Source organism: Canis aureus, chromosome 4, assembly GCF_053574225.1.
Source record: "Canis aureus isolate CA01 chromosome 4, VMU_Caureus_v.1.0, whole genome shotgun sequence".
Lineage (NCBI taxonomy): Eukaryota > Metazoa > Chordata > Mammalia > Carnivora > Canidae > Canis > Canis aureus.
Genome location: NC_135614.1, coordinates 35,430,036 through 35,455,009, shown reverse-complemented (window position 1 = coordinate 35,455,009; position 24,974 = coordinate 35,430,036). Strand labels below are relative to the sequence as shown.

The following is a 24,974-nucleotide window of genomic DNA, read 5'->3' as shown; positions in this document are numbered from 1 at the left end:
CCCGGGATCACGCCCTGAGCTGGAGGCAGATACTCAACCACTGAGTCACCCAGCTGACCCTAAAGAAAGCCATCTAGTCCTCCATTTAGAAACAGATTTTTGTAAAACCCACAACTCCCGTTTTATTAACAGAACAGAGATAAAACAATAATTTCAGGCTCCTCCCTTTCACGTTGCAGCCCCGGGGGCTCCATAGGCCAACTGTGCTTCTGCTTCCAACAGGAACCCTCCCCACGTGAGCTTTTTGTCGGGAATCTTGGAAGAGGATGAGGCTGGGGCATAATTTGCATATGTAATAATCATTTTCAAGACACAATCTGCATCCCAAATAAACAAAGTTCAACTCTCAGTTCTTCCACACATTTGTGCTATAAATTAAGTCAAGATTTATGAACATTCTGGCTGTAAGTTTCTTCTCCTTGCCCATTGGGATTTGAGGATATATGCTTTTAATCTGGATTTAACTGGGAACCACGTGAGAATTTTAAGAAAGAGAATGAAATAAAACAATTTTCATGAAAAGAAGAAAAGGAAACTCTAGCTGCTGTGTAGAATTTCAATAGGAAGCAGATCAGAGAGGAATTGTGAGATGGGTAAAGCAGCTTATGAAGATTCCAGGTAAGGGATAATGATGGCATGATCTAGAAACTGCTCTCAAACTCCACTGCGCCTATGTGTGACCTGAGATTCTTATCAGAATGCAGACCCCGACTCAGTAGTCATGGGGGTAGGGCCAAGATTCTTGGATTTAAACAAGTTCCCCGGTGACCGGGCACAGACCTCATGTTGTGTAACAAAAGTCTAGGGGTAAAGATGTAAAATGTTTTAAGAAAGGTCTTCTGAATCATTCACTTTACTAACACTTTTTCAATGACTCAAAGTCTTAAAGTAAGTTTGCAAAACAAAACCACGCAAAGGAGAAAATCCAGTGCAGGCACTTCCAACCATCATAAATAAATCAGTGCTGACTAAGAAAGCCTCTTGCAGAGCTTCAGATGTGAGACCTACCTGAAGCTTAAGTTTGCGAAGAGCATGAAATTCCGACCAGTTAATGGGGAAGTGCCCAGGACGTGGTCAATTTTATTAATTTTTCCAATAAATTTTTATCGAGCGAGTCGCAGTGAAGAACAGATCGTCTCTGCCACACAAGAGATAGCAGTCTATTTATGAATAGGTAGACGTGGAATTTAATGTATCATGAAAAGCATTTCCACCAGCAAGTGGTGTAAGGTGGAAGGAGTAGGGTGTAGGGTGCAAGGAGTGATCTTTACTCTTGGTGTAGGGTGCAAGGAGTGATCTTTAAGGGGTAACGAGGCGTCAGAGAACAAAGGAAAAGAGCGGTCTAGAGAGAGGAAAAGAGCCAAAAGCTTATATGGAGTATTTGGTCAGAGACACCTACTTTTATGATGCAGGGACTCCTAGTGCCTGGGATCCACAGGCTGAGGAAGGTATCTTGTCAGACTTCCGACTGATGTATAGTGCGTAAAGTGCATTAATTCTAGTCAATGCAAGCTGGCAAGAATTTCTTGAGCTGCTAATTTCTTGAGCTGCTAGTACAGGCCCGTGCAGAATAGAGACCTGAAAGCAAAGAATGCATTGTCGATGACAAAAGCTCGCGTCTATTAATAACTAATAACAGATTAGGACACTTGAGGACAGAGATAGAATATGACCAAGTCAAGTAACTCTCCAGAGGCATCCGGCCTGCTAGTCGAAGAAACAGAATTCCAGCCTGGCTCGTCTCACTGTAGACGCTGCCCGTGCTGAATGTACCGTTTATCTAGAGAGACAAAACCAATACACCTAAGCAATTAGAGATACAAAATCAACATTACAGTTACAAGCTAGATTGCAGCGCGTTTTCAAAGTGAAAGCAGCTTTATTGTATTTCCTCTGATTATAAAAGCGATGCTTTCTCTCTGTAAAACATTTCAAAGAGTACAGGGTAGCGTAGTGCAGGAGACAAACATCCCTACAGTCCCACTGCTCTGTCTAAGGCCGGAAATAGCCATTCAACCTACCGATTCGTCTTAGGTGTGCTTGTGTAGCATCTCACAAAAAGAAATGAGCATTAAAGAGGTGGATCATACTACATACAACGTTAGGAGGTCAGTCCCTGCCCCCCCCCCCCGCCCACAGACACACTAAGAAACTATTTGAAGGTAAAACTGCACTTCTGTTCTTCCTAAACTTTTATGCAGACACACTCAGTTCTTCTGGATTAATAGGTAATTTCTTGGCCACTTGATGCCTGCTTAGCTTCAGCTAGTTCAAGAATGACGGTACCAGTGCGCTAACGTCAGTCATCATTAGTATCATGTCGCCGTCCTTGCTTTAGAAGTTGTCATTCTTGCCAAAGGATCGTAGGTGGTCCACCTATGAGAGGTTAGTGCTCTACTCCACTTCTCCAGCACACGGCTTCATCGCTTTCCAAATCACTAGCGTGTGTGTGTATGTGTGTGTGTGTGTGTGTGTTTGTATAAAACAAGTTAGGCCTATTTGGAGGCAATTTTGTGCAATTAACTCAGCCACTGCAGGTGCACACTGTCCGGTCCAATGCACCCAGTGGTACGCGTACACTTCAGCCCTCAAAACAAGGACTACATCCACTACCCTGCCCTTCTTCCTCTCTGCATCCGACACCTTCCTCCCATTCCTGGCTCCAGGCAACCACTGATCTATTTTCAGGACCAATAATATTGCATTTTCAAGCAAGTCATGGAAATGGGGTCGTAAAGTCTCTGGCGGCTGGCTTCATTCCCTGGGTGTGATGCATGTGACCTTCATCCGTGCGGTTACACAGGTCAGTAGCTTGTTGCTTTTTATTGTTGAGTAGTGTTCCATTGTATAAGTGCCACATTTTGTCTATCCATTCGTGGATCGCCGTGTCCAACATTTGGAGCTTTTCCATTTTGGAGGTAATTGTGAATAAAGCTTCTGGGAACAGCCACACACTGACCTTTGTATGGACGTACTTTAGATCTCCCTTAGGTAAGTGACTAGGAGTGGAATTGCTGGGTGGGAGAGTCAGTGAGTATTTGACTTTATAGGAAATTGCCAAATTGTTGTCTGCTGTGGCTGCACTTTTTGCCTTTCAGATCCTCACCAACACGTGGTAATGTCAGTCTTTGATTTTAGCCTCTCTCGTGAGGCTTAGTGGTGTGTCTTTGTGGTCTTATTTTGCATTTCTCCGATGACGTATGATGTTGAGCATACATAGTTTTGTGTTCACATTATCCTTTCACGTATTCCTGGAAAAATAAGTCCTTTTTCAATTTTTAAAAATTACAATTTCTTCTTATAATTGAGTTATAAGACTTACTCAGGTATAACAGACACAAGCCCAATAATAGATAAACTCATATCAGATATTGTCCTATAACTTTTGGACGCTCTGTACCTCTGTCCTGTTTTTGTTTCTCTCACTCCACCTCCCACCCCCCCTCCCCCAGGCTTGGAGGAAAGAGCTGATGAGTGGGTGTGGCCTCCCTTGTGTCTGGGCTCCCAGGGAACCTCACTACAACTGGGTCTTTAAAAATCTGGTGAAATTTCAGTCTTTTATTTTTCTTCTTATCTGCTGTTATTAACTACAACTTTTCTTCTTCCATCATCTATCAGAGATGAAACATTCCTTGTGTCCTGTCTGTCCTTAGAGGGGCTTCTCATCTTTTGCAGTTTGCAAATTTACCAGATGGTTGTGTGACCACAGCTCTCTTGGAGGCTAAATTTTTAAAAATATAGTTTTATTGATTATCTGGTTCTTTGTTACAATGAAAGAAACTTTGTCTTGCTGTTTTCCACGTCTTAGGCTGAGTGGAACTGCCTCCATCCTTGCTCTTAACGTGGCAGAGAGACTCCATCACTGGCACCATTGGAGTTGGTCAGTCCTTCTATCCCTTTGTTGGCCCAGTGGGTCCTGCGTGCCTGTACTTTTAGATAGTGGAGGCTAGCACTGGGGCATGTCCGTGGTCTCCATCATGAATGACCTGGTTGCCAATGTTGATGGCACTTCTGCTTGTTTTTCTGGTCCCCTTCTCCAGCACCATTGGGGAGAATCCTTCTCCCGTCCTTGCTAAAGGTTTTTCATGAAGCCCCCATTTGTGACAGCTCTCTGGCCTATTTTACTCTTCTTTTAGTTTCTCATGGCTCTGCCCTCTGGACGTGTAACACAAGTTCTGTTGAGGCGTGTTTTTAGGAAGTACAAGCTTTTGCCAAATGTATGATTCCTTGCACACATATGTCCTGGGCTGAGACTTTCAGTTCTCCCCTAAATTCTTCGCTTCCACATGAGTCTCCTCTTGTTATAGCCTGTCCGGGGCTTCAGGAATGGCCCTGATGATCATCTTCTGTGGTTCATACTCTACGAGGCCCATATCTTAGTGGCTCTGATAGCCTGGAATTCCCAAAATGAAATTTAACTTTTTTATTTTTATTTTTTAATTTTTATTTATGATAGAGAGAGAGATAGAGAGAGAGAGGCAGAGACACAGGCAGAGGGAGAAGCAGGCTCCATGCACCGGGAGCCCGACGTGGGATTCGATCCCGGGTCTCCAGGATCGTGCCCTGGGTCAAAGGCAGGCGCTAAATCGCTGCGCCACCCAGGGATCCCGAAATTTAACTTTTTTAAACAAAGATTTTATGGGGGATCCCTGGGTGGCGCAGCGGTTTAGCGCCTGCCTTCAGCCCAGGGTGTGATCCTGGAGTCCTGGGATTGAGCCCCACGTCGGGCTCCCTGCATGGAACCTGCTTCTCCCTCTGCCCGTGTCTCTGCCTCTCTCTCTCTCTCTCTCTCTCTCTCATGAATAAATAAATAAATAAAATCTTTAAATAAAAAGATTTTATTCATTTATTCATGTAGGCAGAGGGAGAAGCAGGGTCCCTGCAGGGATCCTGTTGTGGGACTCTATCCCCAGACACCAGGATCACACCCTGAGACGAAGGCAGATGCTTAACCACTGAGCCACCCAAGCATCCCTACCAAAATGAACTTTAAAATTAGACCTTACTTTAGACACCCTGGCCACAAATGATATTCTATGCTCCGATTCTTACATTCAGTTCCCAAGATGCATTTTTGTGTCTAAACATGTTGTGCATGCATTTAGCTAAAGCTTAAAATGTGCAATGGACTCTCTGAAGCCAGGGCTGGCTGGATGCCCCAACTCAAGCTGAGTCAAGATGTGGATGCCCCCTCTACTCCAGACCTCCCCAGGACTGTGATCCTTTGAATTATACATTGAACCCGTCTATTTACCCATAAAAATGGACAATAGAACAACAGCTAATAGAGGATTGTTGCTTTAGAAAAGTCCATGCACTGCCATGAGGATAAACCCACTGTGGCTGTCACTACGGCAGCCCATATCTCAGCCGAGGCCGCGCGCAGCTGAATGCAGTCACCGGTCAATGAGGGTACGGCTCAAACTGGACTCCGGCAATGGCTGTGAGGTCTGAGAGACGTGGTCATAAAAACTTCACTTCCTGCCTTCAGTGCTCTCTTGAGATAAGCTTATCACTGAAGTAGTTGGTCACTTAGTTGTAAAATGCGGCTGTAGGTTATTGATCTATTGTCTTGCTGGATATAGTTAAATATGGGATTTGGAGTTAGGCAAACCTACTTTCTTTCCTTCCCTCACCTCCTCCCCAGGAATTGCTGAGGCTCTCTATATGAAACTGGTCACACTCCGTCGCTGGGCTGTAAAGCAGTTGGATGGCCTCTCCTCTCCCCCCCCACCTCCCCATGGAAAGGGATGACACTTTAAGAAACCTCTGTAACTAGATTATAGACCAGAAAGACCATTCTTCCAAGGAAGGCCTGTCCCATTTATGGTTAATAGCCCTGCATTTATTAAAGACAAGGCCGCAAAGTCCCAAATCCCCACGTCTCACAACTCAAACGCTAACATGAAGAACACCCCGATTGACTCAGGAAATATATTTTCCCGAGACCAGTGGTTTATGAAATTTATTCTCCAATTGGCTGGTCTCTTGAACAGTTGTTTGTCATAATCAGATTTTGAAACCATATATCTCCTTTCAGGGGATGGTTGTGCAGTAACCTCTGGCTCTATCCACACTTCTGGTCTGGGCGCAGTAGACCTCCCGCATGAATGAGAACCACGGCTGTCTTATCAAATCGTGGCAGTTCTCGTTTTGTTTAACAGTGCTGGAAATTAGTTTTTCAGGCACTGATCTTGACAGGTCAGCTGTCAAAAGTGGGTGTCTGTGGCCATAAAATTCATCGATCCCATAAACAAAATCCTGTCTGCAAAATACAAGGGAAAGTCAGAACAGACGCCCTTATGTACAAATGAAATGGTCTGCAGCTGTGTGACTAAGTGTCAGGACTTCTCCGAGGGAAAGGTTTTTCTGGCTTCCCATTTATCAAGTCTATCAGCCTCATTTGGCTCTCGTTGACTGCACCTTTTTCCTCGGCATCCTGAACCAGGAGAACCAGGCGCCCTCGGGAGGGAAGCCGGATACCGTCTCTCTTAATCTGGGTCGGCAGCATGTTTGGGAATCCACTTAAAGGCTTTGTTTTATTTCTTTTCAAAAGAAAAGTCCACTGGAGTCTTCTGTTTGGGCTGTGCTTTTTTTCCGTGTTCTGGTCTGAACATATCAGGTGTTCAGAGGGATGGCCTCACTCAGAAATGAAGGGTTTCTGCTCTGGTCTTAAGATTTGGGCAAGAACACAAGGCTTTGTGAAAATGGGGGGGATTCACTCAGCCTGGGGCGCTTGGCTTGAGGCTGATGTGAGGGAATAATAAACTTCCCTGCCCAACTCAAGGATCCTGGTTCCTAGAACATGGTTGCACTTTGATGTGTTTGAAGGCGGAATTTTGGTTTCACTTTGAAGTATTTTTTCTTTCTCTGTCAGAGTACAGGATGCCCTGAAGGCCAGGGAGGCAGAGGTCTGTATTAAAAAACAAAAACACACAAAAATAAAAGCCTCTAAGTCCTGAATACTTGCAGGAAAATAAAAATAGGGGTAATTATAGGCTTGGAGGAATTTTTTTTCCCCCTCTCAGGTACTTGCATTTTGATTTAAATGGCTTTGCCTTAGGATTGCTGTCCTTCTTTCTTAGTGGAGAAAGCTTGTCTGTCTTCATGGAGCTGGGCCTCAGCAGTGGCTACTTCCCTGTCTCCAAACCCAGCAGGCTCACCGGGCCCCGTGCCATGTTGAGGAGGTCACAGAATGGGAGACGCCGTGCTGGATGACCTACAATTGCCTCTTCTAGGAGATGGGCACGCCTTGGCCACTGCTCCTTGCAGCCCGAGGACTGATTCATTGGGTTCTGACGCTCAGGCTGGTCTTGACACACCAACTCTGATAATTTAACCCTCCATTCAGTCCTTAGTCGTACAAATGCGTGTGACAGGACCTTGTCACCTATGCTAGTTATTTTGATCAAAAGCTTATTTTCCCTCCTGTGAAAGTGGTGACAAACCTGTTGGAAACACAGAACAATGTCAAGAAGTTGCAATGATTACTCATAATTCCACCACCTGGATGTATCCATATATTACATTTCAACAAAGCTCCTCCCATTTTTACCACCACCCTTTTAAAAAACCATAATTGAGGTTTTATTGCACACAGAGGTTTATATCCTGATTTGTTTGTGATTATTATTTTATAGCAGATTATTTCAAAGTGATTTTTTTTTCCCTTTTGAATAACCCCTAAGTGTTTGGTAGGCAGGGAAAGTATTCTTATTTCACTTTTTAGATAAGAAAATGGAATCTTAATGGAGTCAAATTTATGCAAAATTCTAAGCACCATGGTAAAATGTGCTCTCTGAGGTACCCAGGTAAGTGGTGGAAACACAGCTAAATATAGGTCAGTCGACTACCAAACTTACGCTGCTTTCATACCTCTGAGTTCCTCTCTTCTTCCCCAGATCTTTACCGAGTGTAGTAAGTTGATCTTTGAGAGGAGAACATGGCGTTCAAATCAAGGTTGGAAACCCTGAGATGGAAATAAGTAAGGCAAGGTCTAGTCCAAGAGCCTGAAATTCTAGACAGTTTCTGAAGACAGGGTTTTGTTCGAAAGGGACAGGGTAACCAACCCAAATTGCACAGCAGGGTCACAACCTTAGGTCCAGCATGGAAGACAATGGGGATCATCTCTACCCAGCTCTGTGTAAATGGTGGAGATTGGGCTCATCAGCATTGCATTCGCTGCGAGCAGTGTGTTACACTAATGTAACATCTTGGATACGGAAAACTGGATGTGGGGTATATGGACAGCCTCTGCACAACCTCTACAACTTTTCTGTAAAACTAAAACTATTCTAAAGTGAAATCTTATTTAAAAAATATGAGTTAAGAATGTACCAGACCCAACCAAAGAGGAATGGTATTACAGGCAGAAGGAACTGGAGGAAGCATGCCATGTGAGGTGCATGAGGAGGGTGAGGCATTTGCTGGGGTGGGAGTGGACTGGGCCTACACAAACCTCAGTGAAGCTGATTGTCAGGCTTGATCTCCATAAGGAAGGCCTTTTTCTTTAAGGCCAGGCTTCAGAGTGTTACGATTTATTCTGCAGGAAATGGGAAGTCGTTTGAAACTTTTCGTTAACACAGTTCATGTTTGGGTTTATTTATTATAAAGGTACAAATCAGCACAATGGGAGAGGCTGTCAGAGAGAGGTTGGGGTTCATGAGATCAAAGGAGAGGCTGCTGCCTTGAGCCAGGCAATGAGCTAGAAGAGGGTTGTACCGTTAGGGACTGAGAGGCAGAGCCCTTCTCGCAGCTGAGCTAAAACTCTAGGACAGAGCTTCATCCCAGCTGCTTTTTCCTGCCTCTCTTCCCCATCCTCAAGACTGATTACAACCCCGGGAGACAGACAGGTAGAGTTTGTTTGCTCAAGGCCAAGCAGAGCCCCATTCCAGGTGCTTACTCATGCAGGTGCTAGCAGGGAGTTGAGGTGCCCCTTTGGTTCTGTCACGGAGGTTTGGCAGCACATGATAGGACGTCAAGTCCTGCTGCAAGGCGAAATATCTGGTACATGGCACTAACATGTCATTGTTAGGACGAGCTTGCCTTCATTAGGACTTTATCAGTCATTGAGGTGGTCCAGGGGCCTTCTTACCACCACCCAACCCAGGAGGGGCAGCAGATTACCCATCAGGGCTAAGCAGCTCCAAGGCTGGGCCAGCGGGCAGCCCAGATACACATCATGAGTACCCTGGTCCATATCGGAGGGTCCACAGGATGTAGGGAATCAACACCTTGACTCTTTTCATCTAGGTTGGTCTCTCCCCTTTGACCAGCATTTTAATCCAGATGCAAGAATTGATTCTGGATCCCAGGGCTGTTTCCTGAGACCCAAGGGGGAAACAGCCTTGAGCTTTCCTTCTCACGATGCCAGTTCCCAGAGTGTGAATTCTTTGATGTCCTTGAACAGGAGTTTGGGTAGATTTTAACTTTGCCCTTAACTGCAGTGCCCCTCAAATTAATTGGTGGCGGCTGTGAGGAGCTCCTGAGAGCACATGGCCATGCTCTTAACTAAATGATTCATTCATCACTGCCAGGCATCCTATACCTTAGGATGGAGTGGGTCTTAGTTGGTATTGTGTCCAAAGTGACAGCCAGAGTTTCCAGGTTCCTTTTAAACTGCTTCGACAACCATGTGTCTCATCCCAGTGTTCCTGCCTCAGGGTTCTAGTATGTTCCAGATGGAATGGTCCCACAGATTCTGCAACTGTGGCCTCGTAGTCAACGCTCGGAGTGCAGACCCTGCTGCAGATGTCAAGGCTAAGGGACATGCTGGGAGAGTAGAAGTGTCCTGAAGTAGTGCTATTGGTGGCTCCTTTAGGGCACCTGGTGACATTTCTCCACAGAGGGATGGCTCTGCCCAGCCTAACTAGGGGACTTGTCGGTTTTCTCTGATGAAGTAGATGCTGCCCACAGTGGTCTGATCTTTTAACTCCTTGCTGCTTAAATGGTGGTCATGGAGCAGCAGCAGCAGCAGCATCACCTGGGAGCTTGTTAGACAGGAATAACCACAGGCCCCAGAATCAGAAAGTGCATATAAAATCCCTGGATAATTTGTGTGCATATTACAGTTTGAGAATCACCTGCTTTAATCTAGAGCAGAGGTTTACAATCCTGGCTGTGCATTAGAATCACCTGGGGAGCTGAAATATTCATATCTAGCCCACCACAGACCAATTAAATTCAAATCTCTGGGGATGAGGCCCAGCCTTCGGTATGTTTTAAAAGCCTTCTTAAGAGAACCTAATCTGCAGCGACCTAAAAGGACAGGGTTTCTCAATGATGGTGGCTGGGGTTGCATTACAATCCCTGGCGCCCAAGTGCTGAGATCCTGCTTAAGGTGCCTTGTACCTTTTTACCAATTAATGATGGAGAATCATTGATGAGACCAAGATTTCACCATGGTTTCCCGGGCCTGCAGGGATGCAGAGAGGGGACGCCGTGCGAAGGACATTGCATCGCCTGTTGTTTCTGAGCCGTAGAGGGGCTCCCCAATCGCCCTGGGGGGCCTGTCAGAGCTGTCTCTGGCCGTGGGAGGGACTCCGCAGCCCTGGGGGGCTATGGCAGATCCAGAGCCTGGGTGTTCCAGGCCTGTACCTGTACCTGTACCTGCATATCAAAGAGAATCATGACATCTGCCCCCTCAGCGAAGACAGGCCGCGAGCTCTCGACCCTGCCTGCAATGGGCATCGGGGCGCAAGGCGAGCCGGACATGCTGCTCAGCCTCATCTTGCCCTGGTGGCAGCATTGGCTGAACTCAGGGGCCCTCCGGCCTGGGCAAGTCACAGGGTAATTAAAGAAAGAAGACACTTTGTGGGAGACGTGGTGATCTGAACCCCATGGGCGGATAGGATAACGTTAGACAGAAATGTTCATTCTGGAAACAATTTCTTACCAACTGGCTTTACTTGAAGGATGTGACAAGTCCTCCGAGTTCCAGATGAGTTGCTGGAGGAAGGGAGACCTTCCGTCACTCACGTATTCTTTCTAAGGTTTTAAGGTGGCCTTGAGTCTCCGGGACACGGGGGGACCGCTATCCTCCCAGTGGCGGGACCCAGGATCCCGGTTTGAGGGCCGCAGTCCTGGGCTGCACGCAGATGCCCATTCTGCCCCTCACACTCCCTTTTTCCTTCACAGCTGGCGACGTGGGACTCAGAGAAAGGCCTGAATGGCAGCCTGCAAGAGAGGCCCATGGGCAGCCGCCTCCAAGGACTGACTCTCAAAGTGGTGACTGTCTTGGTAGGATCACGGGCATTTTGGGGCGGTTCACCATTTGGGCTTTGGAGTTAGGGGCTTCTCTCTGTTTGGCTTCATGCTGGGCTTGGGGGAAGGGGATCTCGTGTAGTGGCTTGGGGGCTCATAAGGCCTTTCTGGCAAATAATTTTGCAAGTAATGAAGGAAGAGGAGGGTTGGAGATTCTGTCCCAGGGCCTTCCACGGAGGTGACTGAGCTGCTCGGGAGAAGAACCACTAATCTCCACGGCCAAACTTCCAAGCAGACGCAGCCCTACCTGTTCCTGGACGTAAACAGTATCTTGACCTCCTGGTAGTCCTCTAGAGAGCTTTGCTGGCAGCCAGAGTCCTCAAAGGTGCTTGGAGGAGGCCACTCTTCCGGCACCCAAACTCGCCGATGGCCCCGTGGGACACAAACTTCACAACAAAGACCGTCTGTTGCAGTTTTCCTGCACGGTAGTCTTGGAATCGTAGACTTTTATATCTTTAAGAGACTAGGGGCATCTTCCGGCCAAGTTCTTCCTTCAGCTTTTTAGGGCTGTAGGAGACATTTTAGATTCACACGGTTCAAATGGTCCCTGTGTCCCGTCAGATGCTGATGTCTCTTCAGCCCTAGAAGCCTTTGGCAGCAGCGTTCTCCTCCATCCCATGTGCACATCACAGAATAAGCATTATGCCATAACCCCCCACGGCCCCAGGGACACTAATGAGATATATTCTCCGGGGCCGTTTGCCCAAAGTCTTGTTCGGTTTCATACGAGTGTGATGGGGAAAGCTAAGGCTTTCTCCAGAGGACCACGTGCCCTGCAGAAGCACATATGTCACAGGACAAAATGTGTGAATGTGGCTTTGGGCTCAGGAACGGCGGGCTTTAATTCTGTCCCAGGCTTTGACTTATGGTGTGACCTTCTCCCATGAATCAGAATCCATTTTCTAGTACAATCTGATGGATGTAATATTGTCTTCTCTCAATCTAATATCATAGAGCTTTTATTGTCGCTCTTTATCCTGGATGAGAAGTAACCACATTTCTCATGTGGGTCCTGAAGAATTATGGCATTTCCTAAGGACAGAGTCCTGAATGTCACAAATAAAGGAATGAAAACAAATCATGTCATTCTGGCAATGGGGTTCCGAGCAGAGGCTGGGAAAGTGTCACACAGCACAAGTAAATCTCCGTCCCTCCGTCAGTGTGCTGGTGGCAGGGATCTTCCTATCCAGCGCGCGCCAAGTGTCCATAAACTGCTTTAATCCAGGGCCGAGATCTTCAGACCTCAGGCCTAAGTTGGGTGAACACATGCCCACGTCCGCAAACATTCTAAAGCGGATTCATCAGGTTGGTCTCTCCAGCAGTACCCTGGAAAGGTGTGTATCCCGGAACCCGTGATTTAATTGAAGAGCATTCGTTCTGTTGTCCTCAGGAAGAGCCTTTCGTGATGGTGGCTGAGAACATCCTTGGACAGCCCAAGCGCTATAAAGGGTTCTCCATAGATGTCCTGGATGCGCTGGCCAAGGCTCTGGGCTTCAAATATGAGATTTACCAGGCCCCCGATGGCAGGTACGGCCACCAGCTCCATAACACCTCCTGGAACGGGATGATCGGGGAACTCATCAGCAAGGTAGGTCCCGGGGCCGGCCCACGGGGTTGGGGGGGGGCACCTTGCCTGCCTCTGCGGTGATCCCTAAATTTGGCCCATTAGGCATTTAGAACTCCGGAACTAGCTAAGCAGATCACAGGTCACCACTCTTCACCCACTAGAGCCCTCTCTTCTTGAGCCCACCCCGCCCCGCCATGCTCCACCTCTGGGTTCTATCTCTCACTCTGTCTTCCTTCCGTACCTACTGCTGCCATTTCTCCAGAGCCTGCCCTGTAGCACACCCTTCCTGCAACCCACCCCACGTTTGGGCTGAAATAGGAACTTGGTTCTCGCAGGCAGTGTTAGTGAGTGCTGATTCTTTTCCCCCTCGTGGCTCACGGTGGGGTGTGTCTATACAGATGCACGCGTGTGAGTGTGTGCGTGCGTCTGCACTGTCGTGTGTAAGTGATACGACATTCCTCAGATTAATTTCACATAATTACTCTTCCTCTCTCCTGTAGAGCCTGGGTCCTCATTGAGACTCATGGTATGAGGCCAATTCACCGTGTCCCCGTCCTCACCCCTGTCACCCCAGACCCGTGGGTCATCTCCTGACAGTTATTTATGATGGTGGCATCTGCTCCAGGCCTCGTTCCCTAGTGCTGCTGTTGCCGCCATCTCTGACGTTACAGACATCCCCAGGGGACCCCAGTGTTCTGACTGCCCTGCCTCCCTCCGGTGACCTCTGTTTGTGCTCCATGGCAGTGTCTGTACCCATGCGTTCTGTTAACATCTTGCATGTTGCTGTCACTGTTCCACTCTGACACTACCACCTGCTGTGTCCTACCACTACCACGTCTTTTGAACTTTTGCTCCTAAAACATAGGTCCTTTGCTTTATAGACCCACAAAGGCACACACAATCTCTCCAACTTCTCCTAAGTTATTTAAAAAACAATTTTATTGCAGTACTATTTTATTTATTTTTTATAATAAATTTATTTTTTATTGGTGTTCAATTTGCCAACATACAGAATAACACCCAGTGCTCATCCCATCAAGTGCCCCCCTCAGTGCCCGTCACCCATTCACCCCCACCCCCCGCCCTCCTCCCCTTCCACCACCCCTAGTTCATTTCCCAGGGTTAGGAGTCTTCATGTTCTGTCTCCCTTTCTGATATTTCCTACCCATTTCTTCTCCCTTCCCTCTTATTCCCTTTCACTATTATTTATATTCCCCAAATGAATGAGACCATATAATGTTTTATATATAAAATACACCCATTTCAAATAATTCAGTGACTTTTAGGAAATCTACTGAGTTGTGCCAACCATCTTCATAATCTAGTTTTGGGGAGCACCTGGGTGGCTCAGTCGGTTAAATGTCTGCCTTTGATGATCTCAGCCCCTTGTTGGGCTTCCTGCCTCAGTGGGGAGTCTGCTTCTCCCTCTCCCTCTGCTCCCCTCTCCCCCGGCACGTGTGCTCACATACTCTCTCTCTGTCTCAAATAAACAAAAGCTTTTTAAAAACAATCTAGTTTTAGGATAATTCCATCAATTCAGTGAGATCCCTCATACTTATTTATAGTTAATTCCATTCCTGACCCCAGACCTAGGCAGCCATCAATCTATTTTCTATTTCCATAGATTTGCTTTGGTGAACATTTAATTTAAATGGAGTCATACATGGTTTTTTGTGTCTGGCCCTTTCTACTTAGCACATGTATTTGAGGTTCATCTTTCTTTAAGATTTTTGTGTCCTTGTGATACCGCATCCTTCCCTGGCTGGCATACCCTCAATATTGGACCAGATAATCCCGTGTCCTTCATCTTTTGTGATTCTCTTTGTTCTTGGTTTCTTACTGTACTGAAACCCTGACTTGATTATATTATCTACCCTCTGAATCTGACATCCAAGTTGCTGCATTCAATTAGAGAAGAAAATCACAAATCTGCCCAAATGGAAGTATGAACATTGTGTGGCCTTCAACCTGAGCTAGGCCTTCAGGACAGACTGAGTTCCTTAATTTGTCCTTTGTTGGACCCCTTGGCTATATCCTTTAGAGACTGTTTCAAAAGTTTGTCTTTCTCTTTAAGCAACCTAAAAGTCTTCTCTCCTAAGTAAAAAAAAAAAAAAAAAATGTGCTCCTATATTAGGCAAAGAAATGGAGATTTGTGGGCTTGAAATACTATTTCAACTACCTATGAAATTCACATCTGCAGACACCTGCTCTAACCTCCAGTTTCAGAGGTGGGAGTGCTATGACCCCTCTACTGGGGTCATAACTCAATCTCCCTGTGCTTCTTCTAGTCCTGGCTTCATAAATTACTTTCTCTTCTTCCCATGTTATGAACCTGTCCTGCTCCACAAGATCTCTTCTTAGTCCTTACATACGCTTTGAATGCTCCAAATTCTTAAAAGGAAATCTCTGGTTCTTGAGTTTTTAAAAAGAGAGGCAAGAACCAGAGATACAAATGTGATAAGTCTAAGAGGAGAGCTTCACCCTCATTACCTCCAATATTTTTTCTTTTTACTCTAGATATGTTGTTGATTTCACAGTTTATTTATTTAATTTTTTGGATTTTATAGTTAATTTTTTAAATATTTTATTTATTTATTCATAAGAGACACACAGAGAGACAGAGACAAGGCAGAAGGAGAAGCAGGCTCCCTGCAGGGAGCCCCATGTAGGACTTGATCCCAGGACCCCTGGATCCCGCCCTGAGCCAAAGGCAGAGGCTCAACCACTGAGCCACCCGGGCATCCCTGGATTTCATAGATTAGAATATCAGTGTATTTGTCAGTCTAGTCCACATATTAAACCTGATAAAAATCTTTTCCCGATAAAGTCTTTTTATGTATGTTTTCCCAATGTAATTTATTTTTTTAAAAGATTTTATTTATTAGAGAGAGAGAAGAGAAAGAGGAGGAGAGAGAGAGAAAGAGAAAACCTAAAGCAGACTCCATACTGAACACAGAACCTGACACGGGGCTTGATCCCACAATGGCAGGATCATGACCTGAGCTGAAACCAAGAGTTGGCTGCTTGATCGACTGAGCCACCCAGGCACCCCTCTTTTCCCTATTTATTTATTTATTTATTTATTTATTTATTTATTTATTTATTTTTATTATTTTTTTTTAAATATTTTTTTCTTTATTTATTTATGATAGTCACACACAGAGAGAGAGAGAGAGAGAGAGAGAGGCAGAGACATAGGCAGAGGGAGAAGCAGGCTCCATGCACCGGGAGCCCGACGTGGGATTCGATCCCGGGTCTCCAGGATCGCGCCCTGGGCCAAAGGCAGGCGCCAAACCGCTGCGCCACCCAGGGATCCCCTTTTTTCCCAATTTAAATATGCACATTGGATCAGTTGTCAGAGCTGATTACTCTAAACTAAGCAGTTCTGATGATGCCTCCTACTTAAAGGTCCAAGAGCCAAGATTAGGATGATCAGTGTATATTTTGATGCTCTTGTGGTTGGAGTGGGGACTGCAGGCCCATTATTACCCACCATCATCCCCTGGGGCCTACTTATCCTAACCTCCACCAGTCTTGGCACTCTCATCTTTCAGTCTAGTTCCATCTTATTGGAGTCTTTGTCTATTTTTAAAATTAAGTCCATCTTAGAAAGCAAAAATATTGCAAGGTGCTTTTTAAAGTCCAGCGTGCCCAGAAAGTTCCCTCCCAACATGGCTTTAGTATATGAAAAATCAACCCATATGTCTGCGAGGCCATGAATTAAGGGCTGATCAATGACAGTACATAACCCCTTTCGTCTTGGAGGATATTACTCTCTGGCATAAAGTCTGCATATAAAACAACCAGAGACTGGGACATTAATGAGATTTCTAGTAGTCGTACAACTTACCACGTAATTCTGAAGCATCTGAAGAGAGGGAGACATCCATGTGGGCTAATGGAAGCTTGGAGAGGCTTGATGAAAGTATAGCAAGGATGCAGATAAGTCTAGAAGAAGATAGAAGGAAGGGCCTTCTTGGTGGGAAGCAGGGCTGGGGTAGAAGGAAGAACCGGCAAAAGAAAGAAGATAGTGGAAGTTTCCGAGAACAACAAGAAAGTGAAGAAAAACTATAATTCAAACAGACAACTTAGTGGGGTTTTTTTTTTTTTTTTTTTTTACAATATTCGAGGTCACAGGTTGTCACCTCTTGAATCTGTTTCCTCTTGACAAAACAGCCCAAAGGGTAGAGGGCAGGCCTTGCCCCGGGGTGGGACCCTGCAGGAAGTGGGGACCGATGCCTGATGAGTTGGTTTTGCCTTTCAGAGAGCAGACCTGGCCATCTCGGCCATCACAATCACCCCGGAGAGGGAGAGCGTTGTGGACTTCAGCAAGCGCTACATGGACTATTCGGTGGGCATCCTGATCAAGAAGCCCGAGGAGAAAATCAGCATCTTCTCTCTTTTTGCTCCGTTTGATTTTGCCGTGTGGGCCTGCATTGCAGCAGCCATCCCCGTGGTGGGCGTGCTGATATTTGTGTTGAACCGGATCCAGGCCGTGAGGGCTCAGAGTGCTGCCCAGCCCCGACCCTCCGCTTCGGCCACCTTGCACAGTGCCATCTGGATAGTCTACGGGGCCTTCGTACAGCAAGGTACGAGTCCTGGTTTCCTGATGTCGCCGGAGCCCCAGGGGCCTGAGAGAACTTGCCCACTGGCCGAGTTCTTAGATAGGTTTTGGCAAAGTCATTTTAAATGCAGTTTTATTTCATCTCTAGGACAGGACCAATATCAGGCTGCCCCCAATTTCTCTGAGTAATACAGATAGAAATTAAATGAAGTGACAAGGAACTCAACTTCAAAGCCCGGTTCTCCGCTTTAGATAAAATTAACTTTGGAGTTCTGCTTTGCACTCTTCTCCCCTCCCACATTAGGTTGATTGTTATGCATCCGGGGTTGTCAGATGAAACTGAATCTTGCTTAAATTTGCAGTCTTAATAGGAAAAAAAAAATCACAATTGCTTTTCAATCATCTAAGCAATACTCCATCCATTCTTGAGATACAAAGTCTCCTTCCTCTGTGAAGTCTGGAGAGCACTTGGTAAGTTCCTGGTTCGTGCAGTTTTGACCTAAACTATGAATTGCAAAGTTCCTAATGTGAGTGTTGGCTTTGTTTGCACCATGGCAAAACATGTATCGCCTGTTCACCAGGTTATATAAGATTAGTCGGTGAAACGCTTTCTTCTGCTACCACCGAAGGGACCGAGGAGAAATAATTGGCCTCAACGGGGCAGCTTCAGACTACAAGTCACAGGCAATGACTTCTGAAAATCCTAGGAAAAAAGTCATCTAGTGAGGGCTGAATATTAATAAAAGTGAGATCTCATTTCTGAGGTTTATAAGAAAGCCAGGGAACCCTCCAGGTAGGAGGTAATTCTATATTTACAGAATTCCTGAGACTACTCTCTCTGAATTCGAAATGGGGAAAGGCTCTTACATCAGGTTGCAGCCCTGGAAGTAGGCAACCCAGTGAAGTCCTGGATCTTTGTATTTGGTGGTCCTTCATCCCTTTCCAAGATGGATAATCTTTGGATTCCTTCCCAGAATTGTCACAGTCCCCCATAACCAGCCAGCAACTCAGTTCCCTGCTCCCTAGCCCAACCTCTTGGTGGTTCCTTGAGCCCGGCTGCAGGGTGGAGCTGGAGCATTTCTGTGGGGATGGGAGTGAGCACGAAGTCCAGGGCCAACCACTTTGCTGGCCTTCTGCAGGTGGCGAATCCTCCGTGAACTCCATGGCCATGCGCATCGTGATGGGTAGCTGGTGGCTCTTCACCCTCATTGTGTGCTCCTCCTACACAGCGAATCTTGCTGCATTCCTTACAGTGTCCAGGATGGACAACCCCATAAGGTAAGATCCATTCCTCCCTCCAGATCTGGGATCATGCAGCTCCGAAAAGCTGTAAAGACAATGTAGCCTCATGTTATAGAGGTAAACAGACTCAGATCCCAGATCTGCAGTTTGATCATCGTACTCAATGCATTGGAGAGCTTTGCTCCTCTTGTATTTTACTTCATACACAATTATATAAATGCATAAATGAATTAAATAATACTTCTCTGAACATTTAAATGCTGCTTATAAGACTAAGAAATCAAAACATTAAAAATTAACAAATTAAATTTCCTCAGGCATTTAAACGTTGATTACAAACTTATTTAATCAAAATTTTCTAAACATTAAATTAAAATTAATTAAGACCACAAGTCTAAGATATTTTCCCAAATCTTCAAACACCTTAAACTTATTTTTAAAGACATGCCACTATCACAGTGATTAGAAAACTTATTTCACTTATACTTGTGAAATTATTGAAATCAGGGAATAAAAACATTTCTTTGTTTTACCAAAGTTTTAAAAATATGGTGTAAAAGAATTAGTTCAACATAGTGGAATAACATGGGAGCACCTTTGTTTTAGGATCAGAATTCCACATACTGTGTAAATTGCAGATGAACTTGGGCCAAGTGAAGGGGTGTTTGCAATGCGGTTGCTGAAGTGACCGTGGGCACTAGTCTGCGTTTCCTCCGGTACCATATTGGCCGCAATATCCCCTCTCACTGGATTCTTGATTATCGTGTGTAATTTCTCCCTTAATTCATCATACTCACTATCATTATATGGATTCTTTTGATCCACAGCCCTACCTGGTCATCCGTACTTAAACAGCTTCTATGGCTCCCAGCGGCCTATTTAAAAGAGTTCAGACTCTGGCCAGGATTCAAAATTTAGTATGATAGCATCCAGTCTTATTTTTCAGTTGGCATTTTTATTGAGATAATTATAGATTCACATGCAGTTGTAAGAAATAATGCAGAGAGATATCATAATACCCTTTAACTGGTTTCCCCCCATGGTCACATTTTGCAAAACTGTAGTCATCTTATCACAGCCAGAGTATTGATATTAAGAGAACTGGCTGATTCTATTCAGATTTCCCCTCTTGTACTCATTTCCCTGCGCACGTGCATGTGCGTGCATCTGGTGCTACACAGTCTCGTCACGTGTGTAGATGTGTGTATTCATCACCACAGTAAAGATGATAAAGAATTTTATTCCTGCGAGGATCCCTTGTATTTTCCTCTTATGGCCACACCCATCTCACACACACTTCCTCCCCTCTAGTCCTGCTCTCAACCCCTGGTGACCACTCATGTGTTCTCCATTTCTAAGATGTTATCATTTCAGGGCACCTGGGCGGCTCAGTCAGTGAAGCGTCCAACTCTTGATTTCAGCTCAGGTCACAATGTCAGGGTCCTGGAGTTGGGCCCCACCTCGGGCTCATGCTCAGTACCAAGTCTGCTTGTCTCTCTTCCTCTGCTCCTCCTCCCTGCTCACTCATGTTCTCTCTCTCTCAAATAAATAAGTAAATAAAAATCTTTAAAATGTTGTCATTTTATATATGTTATATGAATGGAATCATAGCTTTTGGATTGCCTTTTTCATTTAGTGCCATTCTCTAGAGGCTCATCCAGGTTGGTGTGTGTATTAATAATTCATTGCCTTTTTGTTGCTTAGTAGTATTACATGCACCACAGCTTGTTCGTGAGTTCACACACTGGAGGATGTCAGCTTGTTTTCGCCCTTATGCAATTATGAAGAAAGCCACTATACACGTATTTGTGCGTAGGTTTTGGTGTGAACACAAGTTTTCATTTGTTTGTGATACATATCCAAGAGTGCAATTGCTGGGTCATGTGGTAATAGCACGTTTTATAAGAAATTATGTTTTATAAGAAACTATCAACCCATATTCCAGAGTGACTGGAACTTTATATTACTACTAGTGGTATGGTAATGATCCGGTTTCTTTGCATCTTTGCCAGCATTTAGGATTTTCACTATTTTTTTATTTTACCATTCTGATAGGCATGGACTGATATCTCATTCTGGTTTTAATTTGCATTTCCCTAATGAGCAATTGTGTTGAACACCTTTTAATGTGCTTATTGCTAACTATATAGTAACCTCTTTGGTGAAATATCCATTTGAGTATTTTGCCCATTTTCTTTTTCTTCCTTTCTCTCTCTCTCTCTCTCTCTCTCTCTCTCTCTCTCTTTTTTAGAGAGAGAGAAAGAGAGCACACATGCATGAACAGGGGGAAGAGCAGAGGGAGAGAGAATCCCAAGCAGGTTCCATCGCAGTACAGAGCCTGACTTGGAACTCGAATCTCACGACCCTGAGATCATGACCTAACCCAAAATCCAGAGTGGGGTGCTTACCCGACTGAGCCACCCAGGAGCCCCTTGCCCATTTTCCAAATCGGTTGTTTGACTATTACTCTTGTGTTTTGAAAGTTCTTTATATATTTTAGATACTAGTTCTTTGTCAGACATCTTATTTGTAAATATTTTCCCCACTCTGTACTTTCTCTTTTCAACATCTTAACAAGTTCTTTCACAGAGAAAAAAAATGTTAATTCCTGTGAAGTCCAATTTATAAATTTATTCTTTTGTGGATCATACCTTTGGTGTCAAGTCTAACTCTTGCCTAACCTTAGACCATGAAGATAATCCCCTGTTTTTTCTGTTTTTCCTCAAAGTGTTGTAATTTTACATTTTACGTTTCAGTCTACAGTCAATTTTGAGTTAATTTTTGTATAAGGCATGAGGTTAAGTGAGTTTTAGATACATAATTCTGTTACACACACACACACACACACACACACACATATATGGTTTTGTCTATGAACATCCAATTACTTTAGCATCATTTATTAAAAAGGCTGTTCTTCCTTCATTGAATTGCTTTTGCAATTTGTCAGAAATCAGCTGGGTGCATGTGGGTCTATTTCTGAGTTTTCCATTCAGTTCCATTGATCTATGTGCCTGTGCCTTTGCCGATACCACACTGTCTTGGTTACTATAGCTACAGAGTAAACCTTAATACTGGGCAGAGTGACCCCTCTCATTTTATTCTTCTTTGTTCAGCTTGTTTTAACTATTCTGGGGCCTGCATCTTTCTACTCAAATTTTATAAACATATGTTTATAAAAAATTTTCCAAGATTTTGATAGGAATTGCATTAATTATAGTTAAAATTGCATTAAACCAATAGATCATAACTTGCTGAGACTATCATGAATGGGTATTAGATTTCTCAAATGCTTTTTTTTTTTTCCTTGCTTGACAGGACCATATGATTTTTCTTCTTTGGCTTACTAATATGATAGATTACAGTGATTGTTTTTCAAATGTTGTGTACCTTGAACGAATCTCCCCTGGTCATGATCTATGATTCTTTGCATATATTTCGGATTCTTTCTGCTGATATTCTGGTTGAGGATTTTTACATCTAAATTTATGAGAATTGGGCAACCCAGGTGACTCAGCGGTTTAGCACTGTCTTCAGTCCGGGGTGTGATCCTGGAGACCTGGGATCAAGTCCCATGTCAGGTTCCCTGCATGAAGCCTGCTTCTTCTGCCTGTGTCTGTTCCTCTCTCTCTCTCTCTCTCTCTCTCTCTCTCTGTGTCTCTCATGAATAAATAAAATCTTAAATAAATAAAAAAATTTATGAGAATTATCAGTTTTCACTTTTATTTATTGTGCTATTTTTGTCTAGTTTTGGTTTCAGGGTAGCACTGGCTTCATAAAATGATTTAGGAAGCCTTCTTATCTTCTGTTTTCTGTGAGAGATTATATAAAGTTGGTGTTAATTCATCTTTAAATGTATAATTCTCCAGGGAAAGCTTCTAGAAGATCCATGTTCTTGGAGCTTTTAAGTTAATAAATACAATTTTCAAAGTAAAGGGCAATTCATATTGTCTATTTCATCTTCAGGTTTAGTTGGCTTATAGTGTTGTTCATGTTTTTCATTTAGTTGCTGATCTTCTATTGTTGTTGTGGATCAATTATTGAATGTGGGATATTAAAGTCTCTAGCCATTTTTTTCAGAACTGCCTATTTTTCCCTTCAATTTTATCAATTTTGATCCGTATGTTTTGGGACTCTATTGTTAGATGTACATATGTTTCTAATTGTAATTTTTTATATTCTTATCAAATGACCCTTTTATATACTGCTCTTCTTTGTCTCTTACAAAAACTTTTCCCTTAATGTTTACTTTGTCTGGTATTAGTATCCCACTCCAGTTCTCTTTTGGTTATTGTTTGAACAAAATTTTTTTATTCTTTTATTTTCAATCTATTTGTCTTGGAATCTAAAGTGAGTCACGTCCATATAACATATAGTTCAATCATGTTTTTTCATCTGTTCTACCAATCTCTGCTTTAATTGGATAGTTTAATCCATTTACATCTAATGTAATTAGTGATAAGGAAGAAATTACTTCTGCCATGTATTAGTTCTTTTTCTGTCTTACACCTCTGTTGTTCCTCATTTCCTCCATTACTTCTTTCTTTTGTGTTAAATAGATATATTCCTTATACCATTTTGATTCCCCTGTTTTTCTTTTACTATATAGAGTTTTGAGTTATATTTTTAAGTGGTTGCCCAAGGCATGTCAATTCCCATCTTAATTTACAACAATGTAATTTGGATCAAAGCCAACTTTATTTTAATAGTATGAAAAAATTGAAAAAATGTTTCTCTCTGTTCTACTCCACCTCTGCCCCAGGAACTCCTTTATGAAGCTGTCGGATCCCTTACTTTTTTGGGAAGTAACAAAATTTTTCCCAATTTATTCAATGGATGCTCTTCTATATTTAATTTTTAAATTCTTTTTTTTTGTTTTTTTTTTTTTTACTTATTGAATAAATTTCATAATTTGTTTCAAAACAACTTTAATTTTAATTTTTAAATCGTGATGAAATATACATAACATAAATTTTATCATTTTAATTATTTTTAAGTGTACAGTTTATTTATTTTTATTTTTTTAAGATTTTATTTATTTATTCATGAGTGACACAGAGAGAGAGGCAGAGACACAGGCAGAGGGAAAAGCAGGCTCCATGCAGGGAGCCCGATGCGGAACTGGATCCCGGGACTTCAGTATCACGCCCTTGGCAGAAGGTAGATGCTCAACCTCTGAGCCACCCAGGTGTCCCTTAAGTGTACAGTTTAATGTCATCAAGTATATTCACATTGTTCTATAAACATCATCACCATCCATCTCTAGAATGCTTCATATTGTAAAACTGAAAGTCTATACAGTACTCCCCATTCCCTACTTTCCCAGACTCTGGAAACCATAGTCCTGTTATCTCTCTATAAATTTGACTACTCTAGGTACCTTGGATAAGTGAAACAATACAGTTTTTGTCCTTTCGTGACTAACTTATTTCACTTAGCATGTCTTAAAGCTTCATTGATGTTGTAGCGTGTGTATAAATATGCAGCATATATATCACATTTTGTTTATACATTCATCTGTTGAGAGATGCATCTGTTGCTTCCATCCTTTGGCTATTTAATAATGCTGTTTTAAACACAGGTGTATAGGTATATGTTCAAGTCCTGGCTTTAAGTACTCTTGGGTATATACTCAGAAGTGGAATTGTTGTATCATATGGTAATTCTATGTTTAACTTTTTTTATTAGGAACTACTTTATCATATTCTACAGCAATTCCACCATTTCACAGTCCCACCAGTAACTAACAAGAATTCCAGTTTCTTTACAACCTTACCCATACTTATTTTTTGTTTTGTTTTCATAATAGCTATCCTAATGGGTGTGAAGTGGTATCTCATTTTGGTTATGATTGGCATTTCCCTAATAATTAGTGATACTGAGCATCTTTTCATGTGTTAATGGCCATTTGCATATCTTCTTTGGAGAAATGTCTGTTTAAGTTTATTGCCCATTTTTAATTAGGTTGTTTTTATTACTGGGCTGTAGTTTTTTATGTATATCTCAGGTATTAATCTCTCATTAGATATTGTAAATATCTTCTCCCATTTTATGGGTAGCCTTTTAATTCTGTTGGTAGTGTCTTTGGATGCAGAGAAGTTTTTAATTTTGATGAAGCCCATATTATCTATTTTTTGTTATTGTCAGCTTTCCTTTTATTGTCATATCTAAGAAATTATTGCCAGATCCAATGTCATGAAATCCTTCCTGAATGTTTTATTCTAGGAGTTTTATAGTCTTAGGTCTTATATTTAAGATTTTGATCCATTTTGTTAATTTTTATACATGGTGTAAGGTTAGGGTCCTATTTCATTCTTTTGCATGAGGATACCGTGTTTT

At 43.4% G+C, this 24,974-nt stretch overlaps 1 protein-coding gene across 2 annotated transcripts in view; it reads left to right on the top strand.

Moving 5' to 3' along the window:
* Window positions 1–24,974, top strand: part of GRID1 (glutamate ionotropic receptor delta type subunit 1) — a 640,626-nt gene that overhangs the window by 514,162 nt on the left and 101,490 nt on the right. For both annotated transcript variants that reach the window (XM_077895250.1, XM_077895251.1), the window contains 4 exons: window positions 11,137–11,238; window positions 12,653–12,850; window positions 17,094–17,418; window positions 18,533–18,671. In XM_077895250.1, the coding sequence (XP_077751376.1) occupies window positions 11,137–11,238; window positions 12,653–12,850; window positions 17,094–17,418; window positions 18,533–18,671 (764 nt within the window). The remainder of the gene's footprint in view (window positions 1–11,136; window positions 11,239–12,652; window positions 12,851–17,093; window positions 17,419–18,532; window positions 18,672–24,974) is intronic.